The sequence below is a fragment of the Lipophrys pholis genome (genome assembly GCF_963383615.2).
Source record: "Lipophrys pholis genome assembly, chromosome: 1".
Classification (NCBI taxonomy): domain Eukaryota; kingdom Metazoa; phylum Chordata; class Actinopteri; order Blenniiformes; family Blenniidae; genus Lipophrys; species Lipophrys pholis.
Genome location: NC_137635.1, coordinates 42,240,790 through 42,265,711, shown reverse-complemented (window position 1 = coordinate 42,265,711; position 24,922 = coordinate 42,240,790). Strand labels below are relative to the sequence as shown.

Genomic DNA, 24,922 nt, shown 5'->3' with positions numbered 1-24,922 from the left:
ATACACATGTGAGCCTGAACCCCTGCTCACAACATGGCGCCTTTTCCCGCACACCCATATCAAAGTTAACATTAGATCAGCCTGCCTCCTGACTCACAGATGCTGGTCTGGCTTCCTTAATACGCATTGTTTTGACACCGAGTCATTAAAGTTCAGTAACCTCTTCCCTTACATTACACCCTGAAGTGAACATTTTCTAAGCATGAATTGAAGAACGAACATCCCTTGGATGGTTTGAAGAAAATTTAAGTTTGAGTCTAGTTCAACAGCAGTGTGCAGCTCAGTTGATGCAAAGGATCCACTTCATCCTAATTAAAAGCATAACCTCTGTCCTGCACAACTAATGTCTTTTTACACTCCAGTAAAATCTGCTTTGTTGCAAAAGCTACAGAGAGCTTTACACTTGTTGGCGAGATTGTACACCTAATTCTTCCTCTGATTCTCTGTAACGAAGGTGAATAGACCAATCTGAGCGTCACCTCAGACTCACAGTATGCACAATGAAGTACGTGTAGCAGGAAAAGATAAACTGGGAATTTCATTTAACTGAAATATAATTAATTCGAGCCATCAATGCTCACTGCTGCTATGCTGCTGTTACCTTTGTAGTCTGGGCCTTTGGCTGTAAAATCACTAAAACAAGTAAATTTATGAAGGTGAACATCGGTTAAAAAGCAAAGTGGGATTTTAGTGAACGCTTCCTTCCAAACTCTGCAATTTGCTGTTGACGCATGAAGCTGCAATAAATTACACAAATGTACATGCAAAGTCTTACAGATTCAGACTGTGACCTCGTGAAATCAGGCGCACAGAAAAAACAGAGCTCATCATGTCCATACATAAACAATTAAATGTGACTGTTGTTGGACCAATCCGCACGTAACATGTGTCTGTAGTCTGAAAGAAGTGTTTATTTAAAACCTCATCTTGTAATTAACTGCCAAGCAGGATATGAGAATATGAGAACTAACAATTCTGGGAACATTGTCTAAGGTCGGAAGAGATTAAAATCCTCAAGAAAATGACAAGCTATATCATTTTTGACCCAGTATTTTATACAATAAGCTTTAACAAGACTACATTATTTTCTATTCAATGAAGTTTGCCAAGTTGCCCGAATGTGTTGTCCTTGAGTGTTTTGAAAGGTGCTGATAAATAAAATGTATCAATATTATCATTATTAAATGATTCAATGAAGAATTAGATTTACTGACTAATGTGACTGAAGGACACCTCCCCCACCCCCCCCATAAAAAAAAAAAAAAATCATAAAAGTAAGAGGTTGTCCTCTTATATAAAAAGGAATGTGCTTCTGCAGTTATGTGACGTCTGCGTACAACATTTGTAAGCCAATTCTGTACTTATGTAGCTGTGCACCGCTGCAACTCGGGGAAATGAGGCAAAGTGTGGAATTGGTTGGGGTTTAAGAACGAGACATTTAAGAAGATACACGACGAAGCCTAAATGTGAACGTGGAGTCAAGTTTTGAGCATTTCGGTTGTTGATTTTGAAAAGATACTACTTTTATATGTTACGTGTGGGCATAAAAAAAAAACAAGAATCGACCTTAAGACTTCCCAACGTTTATGCTAATACATCCTCTCAGTGTGTGTCGGGAGTGTTTTAGTACACGTGTCATGAACATGTTTGTGAGATCCTTTGTGCTTGGAGTGAATGTCAGAGTTGAAATAAAAGACAAAATCGTTTTGTTCACGTTGAAAATTATAAAAAAAAAAAAAAAAAAAAAAAAGGCCTTGATTACATCCATCTGAGCAAACCAGACTTCCTCCATTAAACATGAAAACACCATTAAAAGTTGACCTCAGCACTGGAGGTGCTGAAACATTCCCGTCTCAAAGCCGTACAATCAGTTGAGTGGCGTCACTCCCAACGCTTCCTAACATTGATAACGTCAACACATTCTTTTTCTACTTTTTCCTCACCAGCCAACTGATTTTCAAGCCTTTACACATTCGTCTTTTCAATGCATTATAAATGAACCCCCCCCCCCCCCCACCCCCACACCCCACACCCTGCCTTGGACGTCGCCTTTCATCAGTCAGAGTTTTTGCATCTCACACCACCATCGGAATAGGACGGGGACGGGGGTGACGTCAAGGCAGACAGCATTTCCTTTGAAAAAGTTAAAACTACACCACGATACACAGTTTTCACGAGTCATGCGAATATACAGGAACTAGGATTTAGGACAAAATGAAACAAATCAAAAGAACAAAATCTTGAGTAAAAAGTAACCCCCAAGAAAAGAAATATCTCAATTGTAATAATAATAAATTAGTAGCTTGTTTAAACAGTGAAGTCTTTACATGGACTTTCATACCAAAAGAATAAGTGTAAACATTTCTATCTCACTGGCTGCCTCCTCCTCCTCCCCCCCCCCCCCCCCCCATACCTCACACTCAAAACATTAAAAAAAAAAAAACTGCATTTGGTGATCAGCTGCACATTATTAGTAAAAAGCGAAACAGAGGGGGACAAACCAATAATATTTTCAATAAATAGCACATTCAAGAGGGGCAGACGTTAGTCTGTTAGCCAGCTTACCATAAAGCATTCAATGAAAAGTGTAAAGACGCCTTTCTAACGTAATCAGGACAGCAGACACGGTGGCGGTGGAAGAGGACTGCGGGTCGCGTTGATTTGGCTCCTCGTACTTGGCGTCGGCCAAATAATGAGCCAAAAAAATCCATCCGAAACAAAAAAAAATAAAATAAAAAAAAAAAATGTGGGAAAATAAGGCCCCTTAAATAAATAATTGTATTCTTTCATTATATGGTCCCCCAAGAGAGAGAGAGAGAGAGAGAGAGAGAGAGAAAAAAAAAAAAAAGATGACCACTTCTACGGTTAAAAAAATGGTATTCCCACGTTGTACGAAAGACTTATCAAAAAGAACCACCAACAAACGCGGCTATACCATTCTGGAGTTAGTGTCTGAAGAAAAGTGTCCCAGGTTTTGTTTTTGCCGCCGCCCTCTGTTGTTCTTTGGACATTTCCTGAGAAGAAGACGGAGAAGAAGATCCATTTATGACATTTACGCAAACTTCACAAATGTGGGTATTAGGTATATATATTCAGCTTCATATTATTTTATAGTGTACCTTATATTTGCGTAAAATCTGTGTACGAAAAACAATTCTCGATATGATGTGGACATAAGTGCATGAACACTCTCTGACCAATTATAAAGAAATGACTGGAGAACTTACAGCTAAAAAAAGAAATAAATGAAAATAATCTCAAAATTGCAAAAAATAAATACATAGAAAAAAAAATCCATATAGGAAAGAAAATCAGACATGAATTAACCCGATGATGTTTAAAACCAGTCACATTGTGTAAATCAAGCAACTGACCACCGCACCTCGTGATGCACATCACCACAGCAACAATGATGGCGATCTGCACGGCGCCAATGATGGCGGCGATGAGCACGTAGTGCAGCTTCTGCCCGCTGGGAACAACGTAGAGGATGTTGAAGTCCTGCGGCTCGTCGCACTGAGGACCTTTGTAGCCTGCGTCGCACCTGAATCACGGAAGAAAACACACTTAAAGCCACCCTCACGATGACGGTGCAGTGAAACCTGCAGGTTAAACAGAACAAAACTGGCCGTGTCGGCGGGTTCTGGAAAGTTGAGGGATTTTTAACGCTTTAAACTGTACAGGATGCGATTTGAAGGATTCGGTGTGGTACACGGGGGATCCCCAAAATGCAGAAATTAGCTTCTGTCCTTTGGCTACAAAATTATGAGTCATATTGAATAATGTAAGTCAGTGAAATCACCACAATGTAATTTTACACATCTTTAAAAATGACTAAATTAACATTAACTGTGGCAGTTTTATGGGGCAGATTATTTTGCTTTCAACACAATAATTTTCTATTGTTTAAGTTCAACATGAAGCTCCATCTTTGTCGTTTTCTTACGTTTTGGTTTGACTCCTGCTCAAATGGAGCAGCAAACAGCCCCGTCCTCGTGTCGCTCCAGTTTGTTTATGAGGAATCAGCCAGTGAATCTAAGTTTTGCAGTTTGACCCTCTATCAGTTTTATTAGTGTAATTCTGCAAACAAACTGACGTGTGACTTCTTTTGGGTCTAAATCAAAGAGATCCACTAGCGAGCAAACGCTCTTAAATCAGCGCCGATGGTTGGAAATGATGATTTTGACGATCTTCCGCCAGGACATAAACTATCCTGATTTTTCTGTTGTTGATCTACGGTGAAAACTCACTTCCTGTTCAATCCGTGTGACAGATCGAAGCAGTGGTTTGGTTGGGAGCAGCAGTGAAAGTGGTGCTTGGCAACCAAAGTGCACATTAATGGATCTTACGCTTAAATTTGATTCACTTTCTTCTACTGAATGCTGCCACTACAACTGGGATGTCAAATTTACGCCCCAGACAATCCGATCAGGCCCTCAAGAGGAAAATTTACCAGCAGTGAGAAATTGACATTGATTGCAATGTTTTCATTTAACCACCAGGGGCGCACACACAACTTATTTTCGTTCCACTTCAGTTTGAATCGTGTGTGATTCGTCAGTTGAAGTGATCAGGATTACTACACAGATGTAGAAAAATATCTTCATTAAAGATACTTTCTTCTTAATATGAACTAGCCTACTATATATTTGAGTTCCATCAAATTGTGACCAAATGTATTAAGCCTTTGAATATATAAATAGTATAATAATCCACTTGTGATCTGCAAGCTATAATAGAGATATAAATGGTGAACTGGCACAAAAATTTGCAATTATTATTACATTTTCAAGTGAGCTCCACGGTGGGAAGGACAGATCTAAATAATATTTAGAGGGAAACACACATTGCCAAAGATACAAAAATAATGTGAAAATAAACTGAAGTTCTCGTTAATGTCTTCATCTACTAATGAATCTGCATTAGAATATTTCTCACACCACGGATTCATTATTTACAGTCAAAGCAGAAATAAAATATTCCACTTTCAAGTAGGAGTATTTTGGGCATTGACAAACCTGCAGGTGGCCATGCTGTATTTGATCTCACATTTCCCGTGAACGCAGAATCCGGCAGCGCTGTCGGTACAGGGGATCGGCATCCCGGCGTAGAAACCGTCTCCGTGATTCAGCCCCGTGGTTTCTGAAAGAGGACGGGTAGAGGACACACACACACACACACACACACACACACACACACACACACACACACACACACACACACACACACACACACACACACACACACACACACACACACACACACACACACACACACACACACACACACACACACACACACACACACACACACACACACACACACACACACACACACACACACACACACACACACACACACAAAGAAAACGACAGGACGATTAGCACTGATGCAGGCACATATGGGTTTTTATTCATGTTTAGTAACTACAAGTTTCCAATTACATTTATTTAATGGATTTTATTAAATTGCCTTTTATGGAGGGATTTTATCTCGTGCATTTTTAGGACTGAATAGGACATGACTTAATATTTCTAGTTTGGAAACCTATATTTTTGTAGGTTGTAACATTTTATAAAGTTTAGAAAGCTAATAATAGTCAAACAATTAAGAAATGTATTATTTGGGAGGATAATGATAAAATATGTTGTTACAAGGAAGATAAAACTATCACTCTACAGCAGTGTGCATGTGGATGGATCATAAAATAAAAATAAGGGGTGGGAGGGGGTCTTCACAGATCTCTCTCTCCTCTGAAATCCACTGCAGTGTTAGAGAAGCAGCCTACAAAGTGATCCGTGCTGCTCATTAAAATGACTGATATGGAATGAACCAAATCCACATTAACATAAAGGGAGCTCTTAATAACAAAACCTAGAGCGCAGGGGCTTAAAAACTTTGCTGCTCCGCACATGTATGGCTGCAGCTGGGATATTTCTGGGATTTACAAGCCTTAAAATGTGTTTGAGTGCTTCTGGATCAAACCTTTGAAAGTGTCAAATCATCAGAAAGAGATTATTATTATTATGACGAAGAATCAAAGACATCAAAGTGTTGGATTATTCAAAGGTTTTGGGGCTTAACATTTTTTGTGATATGCTGAACCCTTTTTTTTTTTTTCTTTTTTTTTTGTTCTATGATAAAAGTATCCCCACAAGTTCATAATCTACTCAATATGCCGGATCGACTAAAAGTTTGCACATTTAAAAACAGACTCCAATGTGATGTATTGTGTGCACCTTCACGGATATGTAACATTGGGTGTGTGTGTTTCCCATTGTGCAAAATCCTGGAGAGGTCTAAACACCTTTAAGTTGTTTATAATTGCACCTGTTTTTAATGTTTGAAAAGACGGTTTAAACCAATTCAGCTTTTCTCCAGCTGGCTCCCCATGATTTTTATTTGGGGATTGCATTTTTTTTCTTTGCGGTATCATTCTTAGGTCTTTCAAACATTTTTCCAAATCTCTTCTTTTTGTTCTTCTTTTCTCAAAGCTTTGACATCGTGACAGATCATTCGCTGTATTGCAGTTTCTTTTTGCCAAATTCAGATTTATCTTCTGTAATACCCTAAATCGTTTGATAACTTCCTCCACCAACATTTACAAACCACAGGATCACATTTCCAGTCAATCCATAGCAAACTTGAGTAAAAGAACAATGAATGAATTACCTGCAAAATGCACCAAGAACAGAAAACTATTCAACCGCGTGAGCATGCAACTGCGGTGAGTACACTTCATGTGGGATTTTAGTCGCCACAGCTGATGGCGACTGGAAAAAAAAGTTGTCATTTTGCGCTTTGGTGTACACTATGTAAAAGATTGGAATCAGTTGACTGTAATGAGTTGACGAGGGCGATTATAACAGATCAGCAGATTTCTGGTGTCAGCTCCGCTTTGTGAAACACGGCCGGCTTTCTGAGCCACAATGAGAGACTCGTTTCACATGAACCATAAATGATCACTATTTCTTGGTTTCAGCAGGATTAAAACAAAGCTTTAAATATTATATTGCATGTTTGTTAACACTGACCCCCTTTAAGCTTCTATATTGGATTTTCTAAATATTTTTCATATGAACCTTTATATTATTTTGTGCCAGTAACAGCAGTAATCAGGAGGTGGTATGTTGTCTTGTTTGGCCATATTTTTCACTCTGACACGAGCATAAACTGATTAAATTACGTCCTTCTCATATCAACTCCTTCATGTTAACTCGTTTGTTTTCTGCTATCTTGCCATCGACAAACCTGAAAAGGTGCCACCCCTGAGTCCGGATCTTTTGGAGGTTTCTTCTTGGTAAAAGGCAGATTTCCTGTCCTAAATTTGTTTTGTGTTTTTAAGTGGTTAGCGTTCTCCTCACAGCAGCATTATCGTTTTGTACGAGTCAGGGTTTGGACGCCTTCCTGTTTGCACGTTGTCTCTGTGCATGTGTGGCTGATGGGGGAGTGGTGAGCTGGAGGCTAGGGAAGCCTGCCGCATCCTGGAAATAGGATTGGAAAATGCAGGAAAAACAAGTTTCCCTAAGGGTATTAATAAAGTATCCTTTTTTCCCCTCTTTCTTTTCTCTGGGTACTCCACTTTTAACAGTTTAAAAGCATGCATTTCACCATTTACTGAGGTTTGATCTAAAAAAAATTAAATAAAATAAAAAATCACCATATATCTAAATTAGATTGACTTTCTGTCTTCGTCTGTTCGCCCTGTGATGGACTGGAAATACGTCCTCATCTATCCTGCCTCGAGATCAGGAACGGTTAAATCCGATGAATTCATGAATGCAATATGGGCCAAGTTGAGGAAATCTCTTGTCCAGGTGTTTTAGTACAAACCCCTTAAAAGTCACTCCAAGATGAAGGGAGGTTAGAGCTGATGCGCCTGGCTTTCCTCTCTGAACCGTGAACGACTGACTGTTGGGAGACACGCAATCACGAGTAAAACAAAGTTACGCCTGGTGCTGTAAAAAGAAAGTCAATGACTTCCATCTTGTTGACGCTAAACTGTGATCTGCTCTCTGTGGCGATCTTCAGGTTTGAAGGTTAAGAAGAAAACCCGCCTCGTTCATTCGTCAAAGGGTTTGACTGATTTGTTTTGTGACGTTTCTTTGATGAAGGGCGTCGGGCACCTGAGGAACCACAACAGAAAAACTTTTGAGCAGAGCCGCTGTGAGATCCGTCTTTCTTCGCTTCGGTTTCACTTTATCACGAGCAGAAATGTGCCGCTGTGTCCTTCACTGTCTGAGATGTTGACAATGCAGCTGTCTAATCCGATCCTTTTATTGTCCGTCTGAGTCCAAGTTAACACTCAAGAGTGACGGCGCTGACGGAGCTGCGGAGGAAAATCCCCCCGACACATTTTTTAGTCCGTGATATCAATGCGGAGACAGTGGTGCAGAGAATGAAATCCTCCAGATTCTTTTTCATCTCCTCTTTGATCTCCAAAACTCAACATTTGCACCATGCGGCTGCATGCGTAATGCTGCAAAACGCCTTCTCCTTCTGCTACGCTAATCTAAATGTTTACTTGTGAGAAATTACAGCGTCACACCGGGATCAGGCTTCTTCTTCTTCTTTTATTTTATTTATTTTTTAAAAACTGTGGAGTAACTTGAATTGAGCCTCGGCTGAGGCTTACAGTTGTGAGCTTTGGCGTTTGGTGCTTTGTTTCCACTCGCCACTTCCACCCGCCCCCACCCGGGCCACCTTCCCGCCTGGAGGACGTTATTGTGTATTGAGAGATTTTCATTAGGTTTTTATCCTGGAGTTATTGCAGGTTCAGATGCAGGTTAACAGGCTTCTAAAGGCCGCTGGAAGTTTCATCGTCAACTGCATTAAACTCTACTGAAAAGCTGATTTACAAAGTGGTTATATAATCTGAGCCCCCCCCTCACCCAAAAAAAAAAAAAACAACAACCAAAAACCACACATTGTCTCAGAGGTCATTAACGTCTGGACTTTGAAGCATGCTCGCAGCTTAGCGCTTTTTCATGTTTGTCTCTATGGTGCAGATTTAAAAACCTCACCAACTGTTCTGTGGATCACCAAGACATGTGGCGCGGATATTCATGGCTGGAATTAATCGTCACGAGTTTTATCTCGCAGCATAAATGCGGTTGATTTGCCTGTGATGTTTTTGGGGAATCGGTGGGTGGGATCGCAGTATTTCATTAAACCTGACAGGAGGGTCCGTCTGCAGACAGCAAGTCCAATGTCAAATATGGGGACACAATGTGCCACTTCAGAATGAACAGCCCAGCGACAACCCCAAAAAAAATGTACTATTTCCCAGAAGAAGTCATTTCATAGAGACACTGACCTTTCGCTTATCCCACTGAACACATTAAATCATTAAAGAAAACAAAAGAAACAAACTGAGCATTTCTCAGCTCATTCAGTTGGATTTCACAGTTGACATTTTGTCGCCTTTTCGTGATCTAAATAAGACCAAAAAGAAACGCAACGATTCGAAAAAAGTTTGATGACTCTTTCCTGACCTGTGTTAACTGGTTTATGTCCTGCTGGTTTTCATTGGAAACTTTATGAGATGATTTTTTTTTTTTTTATATTTCGTAGTTTTGTGCTTTAACAATCTACAATATCAAACAAACAGAAACTTGTGTGTAAATAGAAAAAAAAAAAAAGAAGTTAGTAGAGGAGTCAATTATTTATTTAAGATACACTCTTAAGTGGATTGGGGGAAAAACTACAAGTACAGCTTTAGTGCAAAACCATAAAGTGTTGCATTAGTGGGAATTAAACTGTGAAACTGTGGTTTGTGCTTCCAAAACAGGCATTCTGTGCAACTATCCTTCATCCCACAGCTTCACAATGGAAATGAGATGAGCTGTGCAAAGTAAACACGACGGGGAGATACACAATAGACACACGGGGCAGACAACACACTGAAATAAAGCAGAAGGATCGCTCAGTATGCATCTCAGAACCGAGCCAGGTTGCGGCAAATATTGACACAATCGCTCATGAACCTGAACAGCCTCCTTACCTAAATCGTTCACTTTAAAAGGGCTGCTGTCATCCTTCTTGCCAAGCTTTTCTTTATCAGCTGTGGAGGACACAGAGAGATGAAGTTACTTTATCCACATAAACACAAACAATTTCCACTTTCAAAAACGGAGGAGAAAAAGACAAATAGATTGCAGCTTTCACGTCTCAACCCTTAAGATCATTTGGAATTTTTTTTATTTTCTCGGTTTGGTTTCCTCGACTCCTTGTCCGCTGTTTCTCAAATCTGTGTGTGTTCATCCGTGTTTGACTGTGTGTGCTGTTTACTCTTCGGGACAGGCTGAAGGAAGTAGAAGATGTCTGGGGATGTTTACTCGCAGAGTGAGTCTCGGTCTGTTTGTCAACGTCGAGATGGTGAAGGGTCAATCGGAGCCCTGATTCTGTGCGTGCGTGGTTGTGTGTGTGTGTGTGTGTGTGTGTGTGCCAAGAAACAAAGAATCAGTGGGCTTTGGTTTGTTGTGTTGTCATGCTCATTTTCCTGTTGACAGGCTACATGTCTTCATGCTGTCTACAAAAGGTGCAGCTGAGAATGTTCTCACACACACACACACACACACACACACACACACACACACACACACACACACACACACACACACACACACACACACACACACACACACACACACACACACACACACACACACACACACACACACACACACACACACACACACACACACACACACACACACACACACACACACACACACACACACACACACACACACCCTTTGGCATTTGCCAGCTCGACCTCGACATTCACAACTACAAACATTATGCCAACCTGGACCCCCACCTAACCTAAATCCCATCAGAGTGCCAGCAGTTTGGTCGGATCCCGCTAGTACAGTGTGTCGTCTGGGTTCTGAAAGCACAACCAAGTCGGGAACACGTAGACATGAACACACATGTTTGTGTATCTATATTTGTGGTACTGCACATGAAAAATTGTGTTTCCCAATAATATGGTGCCCACAATGTCTCAGGATTCTCAAAACTCTACAAATACAACCAAGATACATGCACACACACACACACACACATCCTGTACACACACAGACACACACCCATCCATTTTTAATGCCCCTTCATTCCTGAGGAAATCTTGACAGATCCCTTGCTCTGATTCTCTTTCTTGTACCCTCCCCCCTTCATCCTTCCTCTCCCACCAACCCTCCTGCTGTGTCTTCAACAGCATTCTTTTGCTCTTTGAGGACGAAATATAAATAGAAGGAAAAAAGTACTGCCCGACATGTCCACAAAACACTCACTACAGACAAAATACAAACAAAGAACCATGAACTGATGTTGCATGGCGAAGCTGTCTGCACAACTTTGCAGCTTTTGTGGGATCTTGGATTTGAACACAACTAAGGTTTACGGATTTGGAAAACATTGTGGTAGTTTGTAACAATTAAAACTCAAGAGTCAGGAGGCATTTGATTATACTATGAGAACTCACATTCAGTCATGTATTTGTATTCGTTTTATCTTTCAATGTTGCGTCCTCAGCCCTATGTGAATCAGAAATTATTAGATTTACTCATGAAGAGACGGCGTGAGATGAGATCGGGCTATTGTTAAAAAAAAATTAAAATTCCATGTGTAAAGTTTTATGTGATCTATTTTGTCGAGTGCTTCAGCAACCAAATGCATTAACGATACCACTTTTTTTACAATCTTTGGAGTTTGGTTTGTAGATTTCTGGCCTGACGCCCCGAGGAGACAGCAGTGAGAGGGCAGGTGCTCTTCACCTCAGGGTGGTAGAGTTACCCATGAAGCCCACCACCTCACACCCCCACCCGCCACCTCCCTTTAGCCAGGGCTTGGTCGCCAGCCACATTAAAGCCATAACCACGGACAAGAAATCCATAAATCCTTCCGGGTTACGATCTGCCGCCAACGCCCACAGAGAGAGCGTCTCCGGCAGGACAACACATTGTGATTCAAGGTGAGTCCATCAACATAAATCAGAGAGACTCCGAGCTTCACAGAGGCTGGAGGAGCTCTGGGTGTTGGCACAGACTCTGAAAAAACATCAGATGGCAAAGGGTGACTGCAAATGAGGTTTATATCTAACACTCGCACCTCGTGCCTCCTCTGAGAGGAGAAATCATTCAGTGATGGATCATCAGAGCTGCGACTGTTTTTATCTCCCTCATTAAAACTTGTTCTGCATATTCAAGAATGAAACGGAAATAAATTCATATGAACGGCTGAGCCAGCGCTCTCCAAGTGGCGCAACAGTCAAGTGAAGGAAACGAGGAAAGCTGGTGAACTTTTTACTCTTTCTTCAAGTTTAGATTAAACTTCAACTTGGGCTGTTTTGCTTTTCCTCCTCGCTTTAAACTTATAAATGCGTTTCTAACGTCAAAATGTCGCTCCACCTGGGGGCCTGTGGTTGACGGCAGTACAAGTCAACGCCTCTCTGAACAACAGAAGGAAGAAACTTTGATTTATCACAAGTGTTTTGTGAGACTCAGTAATTGTTTACTGTATACAAACAAAGGGTTGATGATTCAAATTCTTACTTATTCATCCATCTACTCGAACTGCTTTATTTACATTTAGCTTCAGGTTGCGGGGGAGCTGCAGTCGATCCCAGGTTAGAGTCACGAATCACTCTAACACACTCCTTTGGATTATGAAAGCCAGAATAATCCACACAGGCACAGGGAGAACTCCAGACAGAGTCCTGCCCAAGCCCCCATAATGGCCCAAATATGCTCCCTTTACACACATAAATTGCTACGTGTGTCTCATATGTTGTCATGCGTCTCTTGTGTGGTTGAATACATACGTCGTTCCCAACTTTATTCTTGAGGGACCCAAACTTTTACCATTGTACAACTTAAGCGACGCACCCCATCACGCCCTGTACAATTCCAAAAGAAAGTTTCAGTTTTTCTATTATATTCTGTATTCTTTTTTGTTTTTGACAGATTAATCAGCCTGACATGGAGCCATTTTTTCTCTCCCGCTGCTTACTTTGCGAGCTCAACTTTATTGATTTATTCATTTGAGCAGCGAAGTAGTGCAAACGTCTTTTTACAGAAGAACAAATCTAAATAATTGCGCTCCAAAAAAAGTCGGAAGAAGTTCAAATAACTTAAATAAACCCACCCCTCATCTCTCATGCATCTAAAACATCACTTGACAAACTTTCAGCATAAACTCACACAAACAACACCTGAGTTCATGCTTGTACATTATTAACAATCGTTTATGGTCGTACAATCAACATTTTGGATTCACCGCAGACACTTTTAAACAGTATTTTTTTTAAAAAAGAGGAACCTTTTAAATAAATTATACACCTTTAATGTAAACACTTGAACTGAGTAGTTTTGTGACACAAGAAAATCAAATGCATAAAATTGCCCCCCTGGTTGGGAACCACTGCAGTGTACGTCGTTGGTCCCGAATAGAAACTGCTAAAATTAATATCCATGTTCCTAATGATATTCAAATGTAATCTGGGGGATAAATCGGTGACTTGTATTTAACTTTGTTAGTGAAGAAGTTTAAAAACTGTTGACACAAGTCATCTGAAGCTCCTTTGTCCTGAGGTACAGATGAGGTTATAGTGTAGATTTGATTATAATTACACACACATTCACACAGGAAGGCATCATTATTCCTGTGGTCAATGTTTCTTTCTCAGGTTGCAGATGAGTTATACTGCACAATACTGCCCCTACAGGTCACTAGTGGCATTATTCTGTTTGTCAGGCATCCAAATCAGAAGTATGTTTGTCTAGGTATTTAGCACAGAGCCTGTTTGAGCCTTCGTAATACTAACCACTATGCCACCACACAGCTTCAGCTTTTCATTTTCCATTAACTTCTTCAAGGAAACAAATGGTTGATGTTTCGTTCTTATGACAACTTCATGTTTCCTGTAGTTACAGTTCAGTCTCTGATAAGAACCCGAAGCTTATTTCTGTAAGTTTTCACTGGTGACGTTAACAGCGAATTTGAAACTTCACAGTGAAAAAGAAAGAAATATTCTCACAGGATGTAACTGAGACTAAAAGCGTTCATCAAATTCAACAAAAGAAAGAAAGAACTGTAATTTACCAATATCACTATTCGGTGCTAAAATGAGCCCCTAAGGTATAAAAGGTACACTTCAACACCAGAGGATTTAATGTTGTACCAGTGCAGGTTAAAGTAAAACATCTGAAATTATTTCCATAAAGCGTATTATACGACATTATTTGACCAAGAGGTGTATAGCTAAAAATGAACAAAGCACAATTTTATTATTTTTTTGAAATCAGGAGTCGGTGGGCGTCAGATTATCACAAGACGTTAACAAGGTGTGGATTCATTTCATGTGGAATCTAAAGCCGAGCTCCTGCACGCTTGGTTTGTGCCTTAATTGAAAACAACTAGTTATTAGGTGCATTAATTTGTCTGACACGGTTTTCAATAATGAGGCTGATTTATGAAACGGTCACAGTCGTGTAGTCGGCAGCGTTCACCGAAGGCAAAAACACCCCAAGTCCTACGTTTGACTGCATCAGCATGTTAATGTGGAATAATGACCTGCGTCTGCAGCAAGTTAAATAACACAGAGATGGATGATTTCTGTGAGAAAATTGTAGGCATGAAACAAGAGGAAAGACACACAAGAATAGCAGATACAATGAAGTCAATTGATAAGAAAAAAGAAAACAAAAAATATGAGGTATCAATGAGATCAAGCAATAAAAAGTAAAAAAAAAAAAAAAAAAAGAAAAGAAGAGAGAAGAAGCGGCTTATGAATAACAAAAAGAAAATGTTATTGGCCTCCAGCCATGTGACAGTTTACATTCACCCCTTTCATGTCTCGTAGGTGTTAGGAAGACTGTGACCTTTGACCCTCAAAGTCTAATCAGCTCACTGTTGAATCTTTCTTACTATTTCTATCAAATTGAAATGAATTATCAATATCACCAAAATGCAATCCAAAAGTTTAACCAGTTTCAGTGTCAAATATGAAGAAATCCCCACAAGGATTTTCAATAAATAACAAATTGTATTCTCGTGAATGTAGAGGAGCAAGAAGCATTTGGATTTAAAAGACAAATAAAACGAACAACAAAAACCCCCCATAGATTATCCTCTTCCACCTGAGCATCTGTGAAGTGCTTTTCATTTACAAGGGCAGTTTTCTCGGGAGAAGCGGGCCTTTGTCATAATTTACACAGGCGATGGCGGGCAGGCTGCAGTTTTCTGAGGCTGAACAATCGAGGCTGATGGGATTTTCCAATATGGATTCAATCAAACGGCAATGGAGGCATCAGCAGGCAGATTTATCTGCGGGAACACAAGCTGACAGCAGTTTCAGACCTTCGTTGGGTGAGGAAAGAGGTCGGCAAAGTGTTTACAGAATATCATGGATGAAGCAGATAATGCCGGGGCGTCTAACTAATCGGACTTGAGGGGTCGCAAAAAGCACAATTTGATCTCGAGAGGAGCCGGAGCAGTAACATGAACAATATATTAACCAATGAATCTCCAAATGTTTGCATTGGAGTTGTAACAGCATAAAAGCCTGCATTTATTAAATTTTTTATTTTTTTTACCAAACATGAACAAGTTGAGGTTTCTTTTTAATTCCCTTCATGCCAAATTGTTTGAGATCCCTACATCTGCTGAAAGGTTTGAAATCCTCACTGTAGTAGATTTCTTCTGGGCTATAGCCTGGCACATCTGAGCCTGTATTTTGGTTCACAGATCAATGTAGTATTGTGCTCACTACTCTGAATAAAACACGGTGAACTACAGTAAATAACATGAAAATAGCAAACACCTTAATTGAGAGAATCAGAGTTATTTTTGTGTGATTTCTATACTTTGAAAGACCAGCTTTCAGACTAAAATAGATCCTCTGGAGGGATGATTACTATTTGTCTGGAACAGAAATTCACTCGCTCCTGTCACGGAATATAAAAATGTTTCTAATCTCACTCATTCACTCTGCTAATGGATTGTGCATCAATAGAAAATTACAAAGCCAGACGGCTCCCCTAATAAAAACAAAAACAAAAAAATTGACTTTGGTCCAAGCTCTTATTAAAGCGAGAATGGATTCAGTGTTTCATTTTTTTAGAACAGTGGGTGTCTTAGTTCTGGGACTCAAATGTACGGCAACACATAAAAACGGCTCATATGAACGCAGGACGTACCCGTGGGTCAGGTTTGATACGGAAAAGCATGATGAGCATGTTTACACTTCAAAAAGCAAAGAAATGAAAGACGACAAACTCGATGGCAAACTGAGTGAGATTAAATTTGTGCTCTCATGCGCCACTGAATGGGGCCATTTATTTACCAACATCCTTACTTTCCCTAACCATCACCTTTCGATTTTACATGCTGGTATCAGATATTGACAACAGTGCCCCCCCTTCCCCGAAGCGGCTGTGTACATCCTCCACCTCCGCCCGATCACTCATGCACGTCAGTAAACAGCGTGATGACAGAGGGCCAGGAGAGCTGAACAGACGGAGATATAAGTCAGACACTGACATTTTACACGCCACGGCTGGAAACGGTTTTGAAAGAAGGCAAACCCTGTGCACGGGCCCAAAATAAAACTTCGGAGGTTGTGTGTCACAGCCTGACATCTTATTCCTTCGGTGTTGTTCAGAAACCATTAAAAACGCATTACGGAGCCACGCGGCCACACTGGCTGACATGTTTCTTCATCACCACGCACACTGTGGTTCATGTGGACTCTTGTCACTTATTTGCCACTCTGGTGCACAAATGCAGCCACGTCTGAAAGAAGTAACTGCCAAAGGCACCATTTATCTGGACAACAGCAACTGTTGTCGTTACTAGATGAGGTGATCTTTTATGAAAAGCTGTGTGAAGATGGGACTTGTGTGAAGTTTGAAAACAGAACAAAACCGAGGTTCTCTTTTCAATCGGGGCTCTTCAGTCTGAATACATGCCACCGCACCCTCACAATATTATACTAACTGAAGCCTGAACTTTTTTAAACAATAAAAACTTCATTGATAAAAAACTCTTAAATGAAGAAATCCTTTATCAGTTGATGGGAAACTGAATCCAAAGTGTTCACACCACTTTTCTTAAACACTGAAATCTGCTATTTGCCGCCAGTATATTAGACCTGTATAATATATACATGATCTGCATGGAAGGCATGGGACAACAAAATGAAAAGCAGATTAAAGTTTCTGTGTTCTCAAATAAGAAAAAAATCTCACGTTTAAAATGTTAAATTGGAATAAACATAAGGTCTTTAATTTGTTGTTGACAGGAGGAAACGCAACATATCCGTGACCAGATTTCTTCAGTAGCACTTAGCAAATAAGCGGATAAGTTGGGGGGGAAAAGTATCGAGAGCCCTCATGAAACTCCTAATTCTTAATCTTCCTCCATCTGGGGCTTTGGTGAAGGTGTGCGGCCATCTGCAAACAACAAGACTCAGAGCAGACGAGACACTCTATGCAATGAGGCACTTCTGGTCTAGTGGTGAGATTAAATTAGTGCAACTGGGCCAAAAAAGCATTTCCTGTCCATGCCAACTATTCATTCGACTTCTATAACAAATGTATCCACACAACGATAGCAGTGGTTTAAAGTTCGACTCTGGGGAGAGGCAGGCCTCACTCTCAGCAGGTAAACAGTGTGCTATGGGACCACGCACACGCGAACTATTTGTTTCATCAATATAGAAACATATATGAAAAGATGCAGAAGGACTGAGTGATATCAGGTCTGGGTGGAAATGTCAGGTTGAGTCTATAACAGGCATTTCTTTGCATAAATGTATGATAAGTTCAGATAAAATCATGACACAAACTTCTTCCTTTGAGGAGAGGGAGGGAAATCCTGAATGATGCCATTTCTAAGATGTTCTATATCCAATTTGAACAGATGCGATGGAAAACACACCGAGTCAAAAACTGTATTTCAAGTCTACATATGTCAAAACCCTCAGAAAATACTGTATATATATATATATATATATATATATATACACATATATAAAACAAGCGTGACTAGCGAAAATAAAGAAAGGCAGATGTTCGATTGAGCAAATGTTACAAACATTCCCACCATCCTTCGTTCAGTGGCATTTTACCACTGTATGGTATTCATATCACATTGCTGCAGGAGCCAAACACGCAGTCGCACCCGGTGTCTACCCGACATGAGAAATATTCCACCGGTGGAAACTTGGCAGTGCGGTGAATCAGAATGCTGCTGATTCACTGTTACACCTCGTCACACTGACGCCGAACAACATGAAGACTCACTCCCGAGCCGCATCGAGTTGACAGGGCCTTAAGCAGGTCTCCTGCAGAGTTTCATCCTTTTTCAAATTGGCAGCGACTCTAAAACGTGACAGACTGAAGTCTACCTTGGTAATACCAAGGGCAGCAAGCTTCAAAATCTGTTTTGTCAAAATCTTGTGCACAGTTGTTTATGGACAGGTCATTCACACTTCTGCATCGTCACAAGATAATTCCGGTGGAGAATTAATGCCAGGAAACGTAACCTGCCTTTTCAACGCATATAAAAGTCGTCAAACTTGCTCTTACCGGGGCATCGGCCCAGGTGTTTGACGTCGATCTGCTCCTGCTTCATGCACGAGGCCTCGCGCACCAGACAGGGGTTGTTGTAGGAGTTTCCGTCAGTGGCACACACCGGGTTCTCATTGTGTCCGCTGCAGTCGATGTTGCATATGCACCTGAGGAGAGACGGCGGGCACCGCTCAGCACACGGCAGAATAAACGAGTCTGCCGCCTGAAAGGCTTTTGTGCAGACGACGTGCGTCGGCCCTGAATCATTAGCTGAAGTGCGTTCAGAGAAATGAAGACACGGCTCATTAGTCTTCCGTCTGCAGATTCAAAGAAATACATTTAATGCTTTGGAAAGAACTTTCCCCCGACATTTCAGATGCAATTTGGGACTTGATGAAAGTTTTATTTTCAATTTTAGCATGGGTTATACTTCAACTCGAATACTGTAAGTCAAGCCAGTTTCATTAAAAGAAGTCATTAATGCGGCATGAAACACAAAAACACCTCGTGTCTGAAGAACAGAGGTTCCTCAAAGACCATTTTAACAAGAGGAAACTGTGATAAAACTCAAGGAGAGCAAGCGAGGTGGGACCGACTCTGATTGTTAGAAGTCAAACACTCACCAGACGTCCTCCGAGTCTTCGTCACACTCGGCTCCGTATTTACAAGTGCTGCACTTGGTGAACTTCTTCCCGGCCTCAGATCCTGAGCCCTCATCATCTGTGAGACACAAAAGAACAAGAACTGATTCAATCTCCGTCACGTCCGTCTTCTATAGAATGCAACGCGGGGTCAGAGGTCAGCTCAACAACGTGACGGCCAAAGCCAGTGGACGGTTTGATTTTGTGAAAGTAGTGTTCGGGTTTACAGTGTTCGTTTTTCCCCTCAAAGGCTGCTTTTGTTTTAAAAGCTATTTTTGCTCAGAGAGGCAATTTTTAGAACAAATCTTCAAGTGGGAAAAAAAAACAAAAAAAAAACAAACCAGACACTCAGAGACAAAGTTAAGATGTATAGTACAGTGAACCGTAGCATCTCTGTTCACCTTGTCTGCAAGCTGCTCAACAGTAATGACTGTTTTATTCTTTGAAAATAGTTTTAATCTACCTGAGCGTCATTTGAGCTCCCACGTCCGCTCTTTGTGGGGGTCTCCATATCATTCATCCTTGCACAACATAATCAGCTTTCATTACGACTGTTTTTGCACTTGTTTCCAGAACACCGATTTGATTTGATTTCCCTAACAACCTCACGGCTCACACCAGAGCTCAGGTTTTGGCGAGTGCCGCGCTGCCGCTAACGCTGATGACGCCGCTCCTGAACTCAACGCGCGACATGGCTCGTGCACTTTTCTATCAGACACGGCCGAGGGTATGAGGAGACTCCAGGAGCTTATCGGCCAAAAATGGAAAACGGAGACAACGCATCATCATCTTATGATATTATTATCATTACGGGGAGATGCGTTTAATACCACCTCGCATGGCGACGCCCGTTTTCCGAGCAGAGAGCAAGTTCAGAGCAGATGAGGCGGTAACAACCACAACATCAAATATCAAAGAGCCGCGGGGATTATTCACGGCTGCCTTTCATCAAGGGAGCCGTTTTCATGATTCATCAAGTGTAATTTTGTCATGTAATAGGGGAAATGCTTGGCGCTATCAAGGAGGCGGAAATTAATCCACAGGAAATGTAACAACCGTCCAGAAAGCTCTGCCTCCAGTCATTAGAATTTCTGTTCAACCTTAAAACCCGACTTGGTTTTCTTTGCGAAAGTAATGAGAAGCCTTGGAAAGGTGAGACGGCACCTGCTGCTGCCAATTCGGACGAGTAATATCCTGTCGAATAGTGACCGTATACCGGGTTTCAGAGGGGAAAGGGAAATGTGGAAAATCCTTACTGCAGGAATGTCAAAAAATACCAGAAGAGAATTTCTGCTAGAAAAGGTTTTGCAGCGTAACAGATAGAAATCTTAAAAATCAACCACTTTGTTGTTGAAGCCTAATTGCATCCGAATAGAAATCGTGTGTCAACTTCCTTGTGAGAGCTTTCTGACTCATATCTGATTTTCAAAATAAAAAAAATGACATCTCAAACAGCTCCAGTGTTTTGGCCCAATACGCACAGACACTTAAACTTTGTGTTAGAAAACCAATAAAGCAATTGTAATTTTCTTTGGTCTCCCATGATCAAGTTACCTTTGCTCTGTAGTACAGATTTGGGGCAGCTGTGTATTCTGCTACTGCAAAATACAACCGACCTCCCTGACATCTTTGCAGAACAACGATCTCAAACGTGGCTGAACAGCTGTTGGACGCTATTTGAGGAAGAGCCTGATGGCATCGCGTGAACGAAACATCTGCCTGCAGTCACAAAGTCAAAAGGAGCAGGAACTCAACTTGTGCATAGAAATACCGATAATTATAATTTAGAGATGGATTCAGCCCATCAGGTGCCGAATAAATCCAATCACAGCCACAGGCTACAATGCATAGCAGTTGGCAAAATGCATTTTCTCAGTGGCTAAATTCACTCTTCATCGCGCGAGGAGTCGGGAGAGGTTTAGGTTGGCCTTCAGAAAATGAATGGAAATTGATGTAACGTCCTCCGAAGTCATGGAAACCCGACAGCGCGCGAGTGTGTGTGTGAGCCTGCTGGCTGACAGATTGGCCTGCTGTGTGTGGATGTATTGAACATGGAGAGCTCAGCTGGGGCTCGGAGGCTGCTGATCGATTGACGAGGATCTGCAGCAGAGAGGCTTCTTTGTTTCCGTTGGACTCTGCTGACAGCAGGACGCTGCTGCTTCACTGCGACTCCACCAGCAGACGCCTCCAATCTGACTTGCGCCGTATCCAACTCACCCATTTCACCTCTGGTTTTGCCACATTTGACTATTTATAGTATTTAGCTATTGGGTGTCCGCTGTCCATACTTGTGTATTTTTGCTATTTTGCTCTTGGTGACAGTCGAGCATATAAAAAGGTAAACCTGTTGGATGTCAGCAATTTCTCATTTCAAGTGCCTGTTTTATTCCAGACTGCTATATTTAACCCAGTCTGTTGTTTCTCGACAAGTTAGGTCCATTTTGCAAGGTTCACTTTAATTTGGAAATCGTAAAATGCAGTTTTCTGCAGATTTTCAAATTGTTAAGACTGCATTGCATAACTTTACACATTAACAGGTCGAGTGATGTCTGTCAAAGTGAAGGATTGTTCCTCATCGGTTCCATACATGAGGAGCATGACCCACCTCTTGGTAAGTTTGAACAAATATCGCCTTTCTAGCATCATCTGTAAACGATCTGCAACCTGCTCAAAACTGTCCATCTTAGTAAAATCGGGACTGAAAACATTGTTCACTGCAGCATTCTCATGATTTCAATACATTACTCCATGTAATCATTCTAATTTCTCACTATTCTAAAAGCATTTTTATTACCTTACATTTTGAACATTCAGTAGTTATTCTCCTGTTTTAATTACTATTTTATTACTATTAAATTTTTTGTGTTTAAATGCAATTTTATTTTCTTAATATCTTTATTTTATTTCTTCGATTTCAATGTAATTTTATATATTTCTTTGCCTTTGTGTATGAGTGGCCTCTGGCACGAATGGTTATGCAAATAAGCTTTCTGTGCTTTTTCCCCCTCAAACGCCCCTTTAAAAGACACTCTGTGGACCCTCTGTCCAATGCCTTAGTAGCAATAACATTACAGTGCAGCACACTCTCTAAATTAAAACATACAAAAGCACAAGAGTTTGAAACCCAGAAAATGGGCAGGTCTACTGTAAAGTCTAGACAGTTAGTACACAATGGCACACATTACGTCAATTCTTTCACATACTGTATGCAGATATAATTTTGAACACCTGAGAGAGGGCAAAGTGTGTGGTGGTCCCAGACCCCAGGTTAAAAACCACTGCTCTTTCTCAACACTGGTACGCACCTACTCCAGCTTTATCGATCCTCTACCCCTCCAGACTCCTGTCTTAACGGCTATTGTCACACAAAGATGCATTACATTTTATATCGTGGCTCCAGAAGGTCCAGTTTGGCTGTACAACCCCATTTGTACAGTATCATTAAAAAAATTCAATTATGATGAAAAAAAAATGAAAAAAGAGAGCGAGAGAACAAAATGGCTTATTTCATTATTATTATCTGAGGGTGGTTAAAAAGTAATTAAAACATTCTTCTTAAACATTCTTGTAAGATGGACTTTTTATGAGCATTAAAGTTGTTTTTGGGTGCGGAGCCACACGGGGAATAAATTAAATTCTGCTGATGGATCTCGTCTTCGCATCGTCGACACCTGTGAGGTATTGAAGCCCGACGCACGCGCGCACGCACGCACGCGCGCACGCTTCACATTATAGAGGTAGAAGGCTAATTAGACGTCAGCTGAAAAGGTTAAAGGATCAAGCTGACAGCTCAGGATGGAAGCTAAGAGCAGCTGAATAAATCCATCGAGGCAGGTCACGGCAGCATCTTGGAGGTCTGCACACACACTTCATCCACACAGGTTTTGATCCTTCTCCTCATGCTGGTTATGTGGATTGTAACAGAGTTTCAAGGTGCAACCATCAGTGATAATAAAGGCAGTCAATTATGAGATTGCAGATGCAAATTCAAAAAAAAAAAAACAAGTCACCAAATGTTATTTATCACCTTTGGAGGTGTAAATATCCTCTATAGGTAAACAATATGAAAATAATTTACTGTTTTAAAACCGTATTGAAAAGCATTCCCGACCCGACTGAATCAGCAAGTCGGTAATTTCTCTCGAAGACATAATTTATTCGATAAATTATTCACAGCTTGTTCAGCGGATTTGTTTGTTGTTGTTGTTGGTGAATGTCAGGCCTCATTTTATCAGTCTCCACCAGATGTACTTGTTACTCCTGTGAAATCGTGTGAAAACAACAGCAGCCTGTTGATTGCAAGACATGAAAAAAAAAAAAATATATATATATTATACTACATTCTCATTATGTCTGTTATTATTATTCTCAACTAATTAACTGGAGGTTTGTAGACATGATATTCTAAAAATAGCTGCTTTTTCAATTTCAAATCACAATATTCACAATAGCGTGTTAACCACAATAATATTAACACAAAGGTGAGATACTCATGATATTACTCATATATTAATGTGAATTCTGCAATATAAAGTTTCATTTATTATGGAACTACAAATGTATACGTTATATTTATTTAATACGTTTCCATTGGAGTCAAAAATCAATCATTTGAAATTATTTATTCAGGGTTGAGGGATGCTGGAGTTAATCCCATCTGCAGTCCATTGCACACGCTCATATTTAGCTTTTTTTTTTCTCCAGACTTAAAACAGCAAACAATGCTAGGAAATAACATATTTTTCAAAGCAGCATATATTTGTGGATTCTTCTGAAGACATCGTGTTTCCACTGACAAGATTTGGCGTGTATATTTTTCATAACTCCTGGAAAATAAAGAAAATGGCAGAGAAATGACGCTTAAGACACACTTGCTAGTCATTACTGTGCCCGATAAGACTTCTGCAATGTGACCATCCATTTACAGTGTAGACTCACCAGCATGTCACACATTTGTAAAATTAATTTCTCAATATTGATTTGAGAGATGAAGTAATCGTAGGGTAAAAAAAAAAAATATAAAAAAAATAGTGGCAGTTTGTGACAACTCCACATTCACAAATCCAGGCTTCCTTGTCATTAAAGCCTTGAAAGAAGCTTGCAGATGTAGCCGTCCAATTCTCCTGAAATAAAAATGTACTAAAAGCTGCATTTTCCAGTGCAGAGGGTGGACAGCCTCAACATGAGTGTCACTCAGATGAGTAATGCCATGAAATAATCACCCGGGGGCCTCGCAGAGTAAAGCTTTTAGAGCCTTAAACTTCTAAAATGTCAAGAGGAAACAGCTGGAAAGGTGATGTGGTGTGAACATGTTTAAAGAATAAAAGATAAACAGGAAAAGGGGGGTCGTTTTAAAGGATTCAGCTGTGAGGTTCGACCAGGCCGCCGGCTGCATGGGGGGGGGGGGGGGGACACCAGCTCGTAGAACCCGCCCACATGCAGATGGTGGAGGTACCGGTACCAATTAAAACCCCTCCAGCAGCCAATTTAAACAACAAACACTGTGGTCGGTGCTCGCAGATGGCTGCAAAATGTCTCTGTTGCCAAAATTGGCAGCAGAGCGCCATTCAGCTCGACTCCCACAGGACAGAAAATATCAATCTGCTCCTCGAGGAGGAGTTACTGCAGCGGCTGGAATCCTCCTCACAACCTTTACGGCACGAGTTAATATTCCACGAGGGGGGTGGGGTGGGGGGCGCGCAGACA

General features: G+C 40.8%; 1 protein-coding gene across 1 annotated transcript in view; it reads right to left on the bottom strand.

Annotated features, from left to right (window-relative positions):
* Positions 1-2,929: 2,929 nt before the first annotated feature.
* The window catches only part of LOC308120012 (tomoregulin-1-like), a gene marked incomplete at both ends in the record, with an annotated part of 80,536 nt that continues 58,543 nt past the window's right edge, over positions 2,930-24,922 (bottom strand). The window contains 6 exons of the mRNA XM_080480361.1: positions 2,930-3,014; positions 3,383-3,544; positions 5,019-5,142; positions 10,004-10,063; positions 18,594-18,742; positions 19,199-19,295. Of these exons, the coding sequence (XP_080336487.1) occupies positions 2,930-3,014; positions 3,383-3,544; positions 5,019-5,142; positions 10,004-10,063; positions 18,594-18,742; positions 19,199-19,295 (677 nt within the window). The remainder of the gene's footprint in view (positions 3,015-3,382; positions 3,545-5,018; positions 5,143-10,003; positions 10,064-18,593; positions 18,743-19,198; positions 19,296-24,922) is intronic.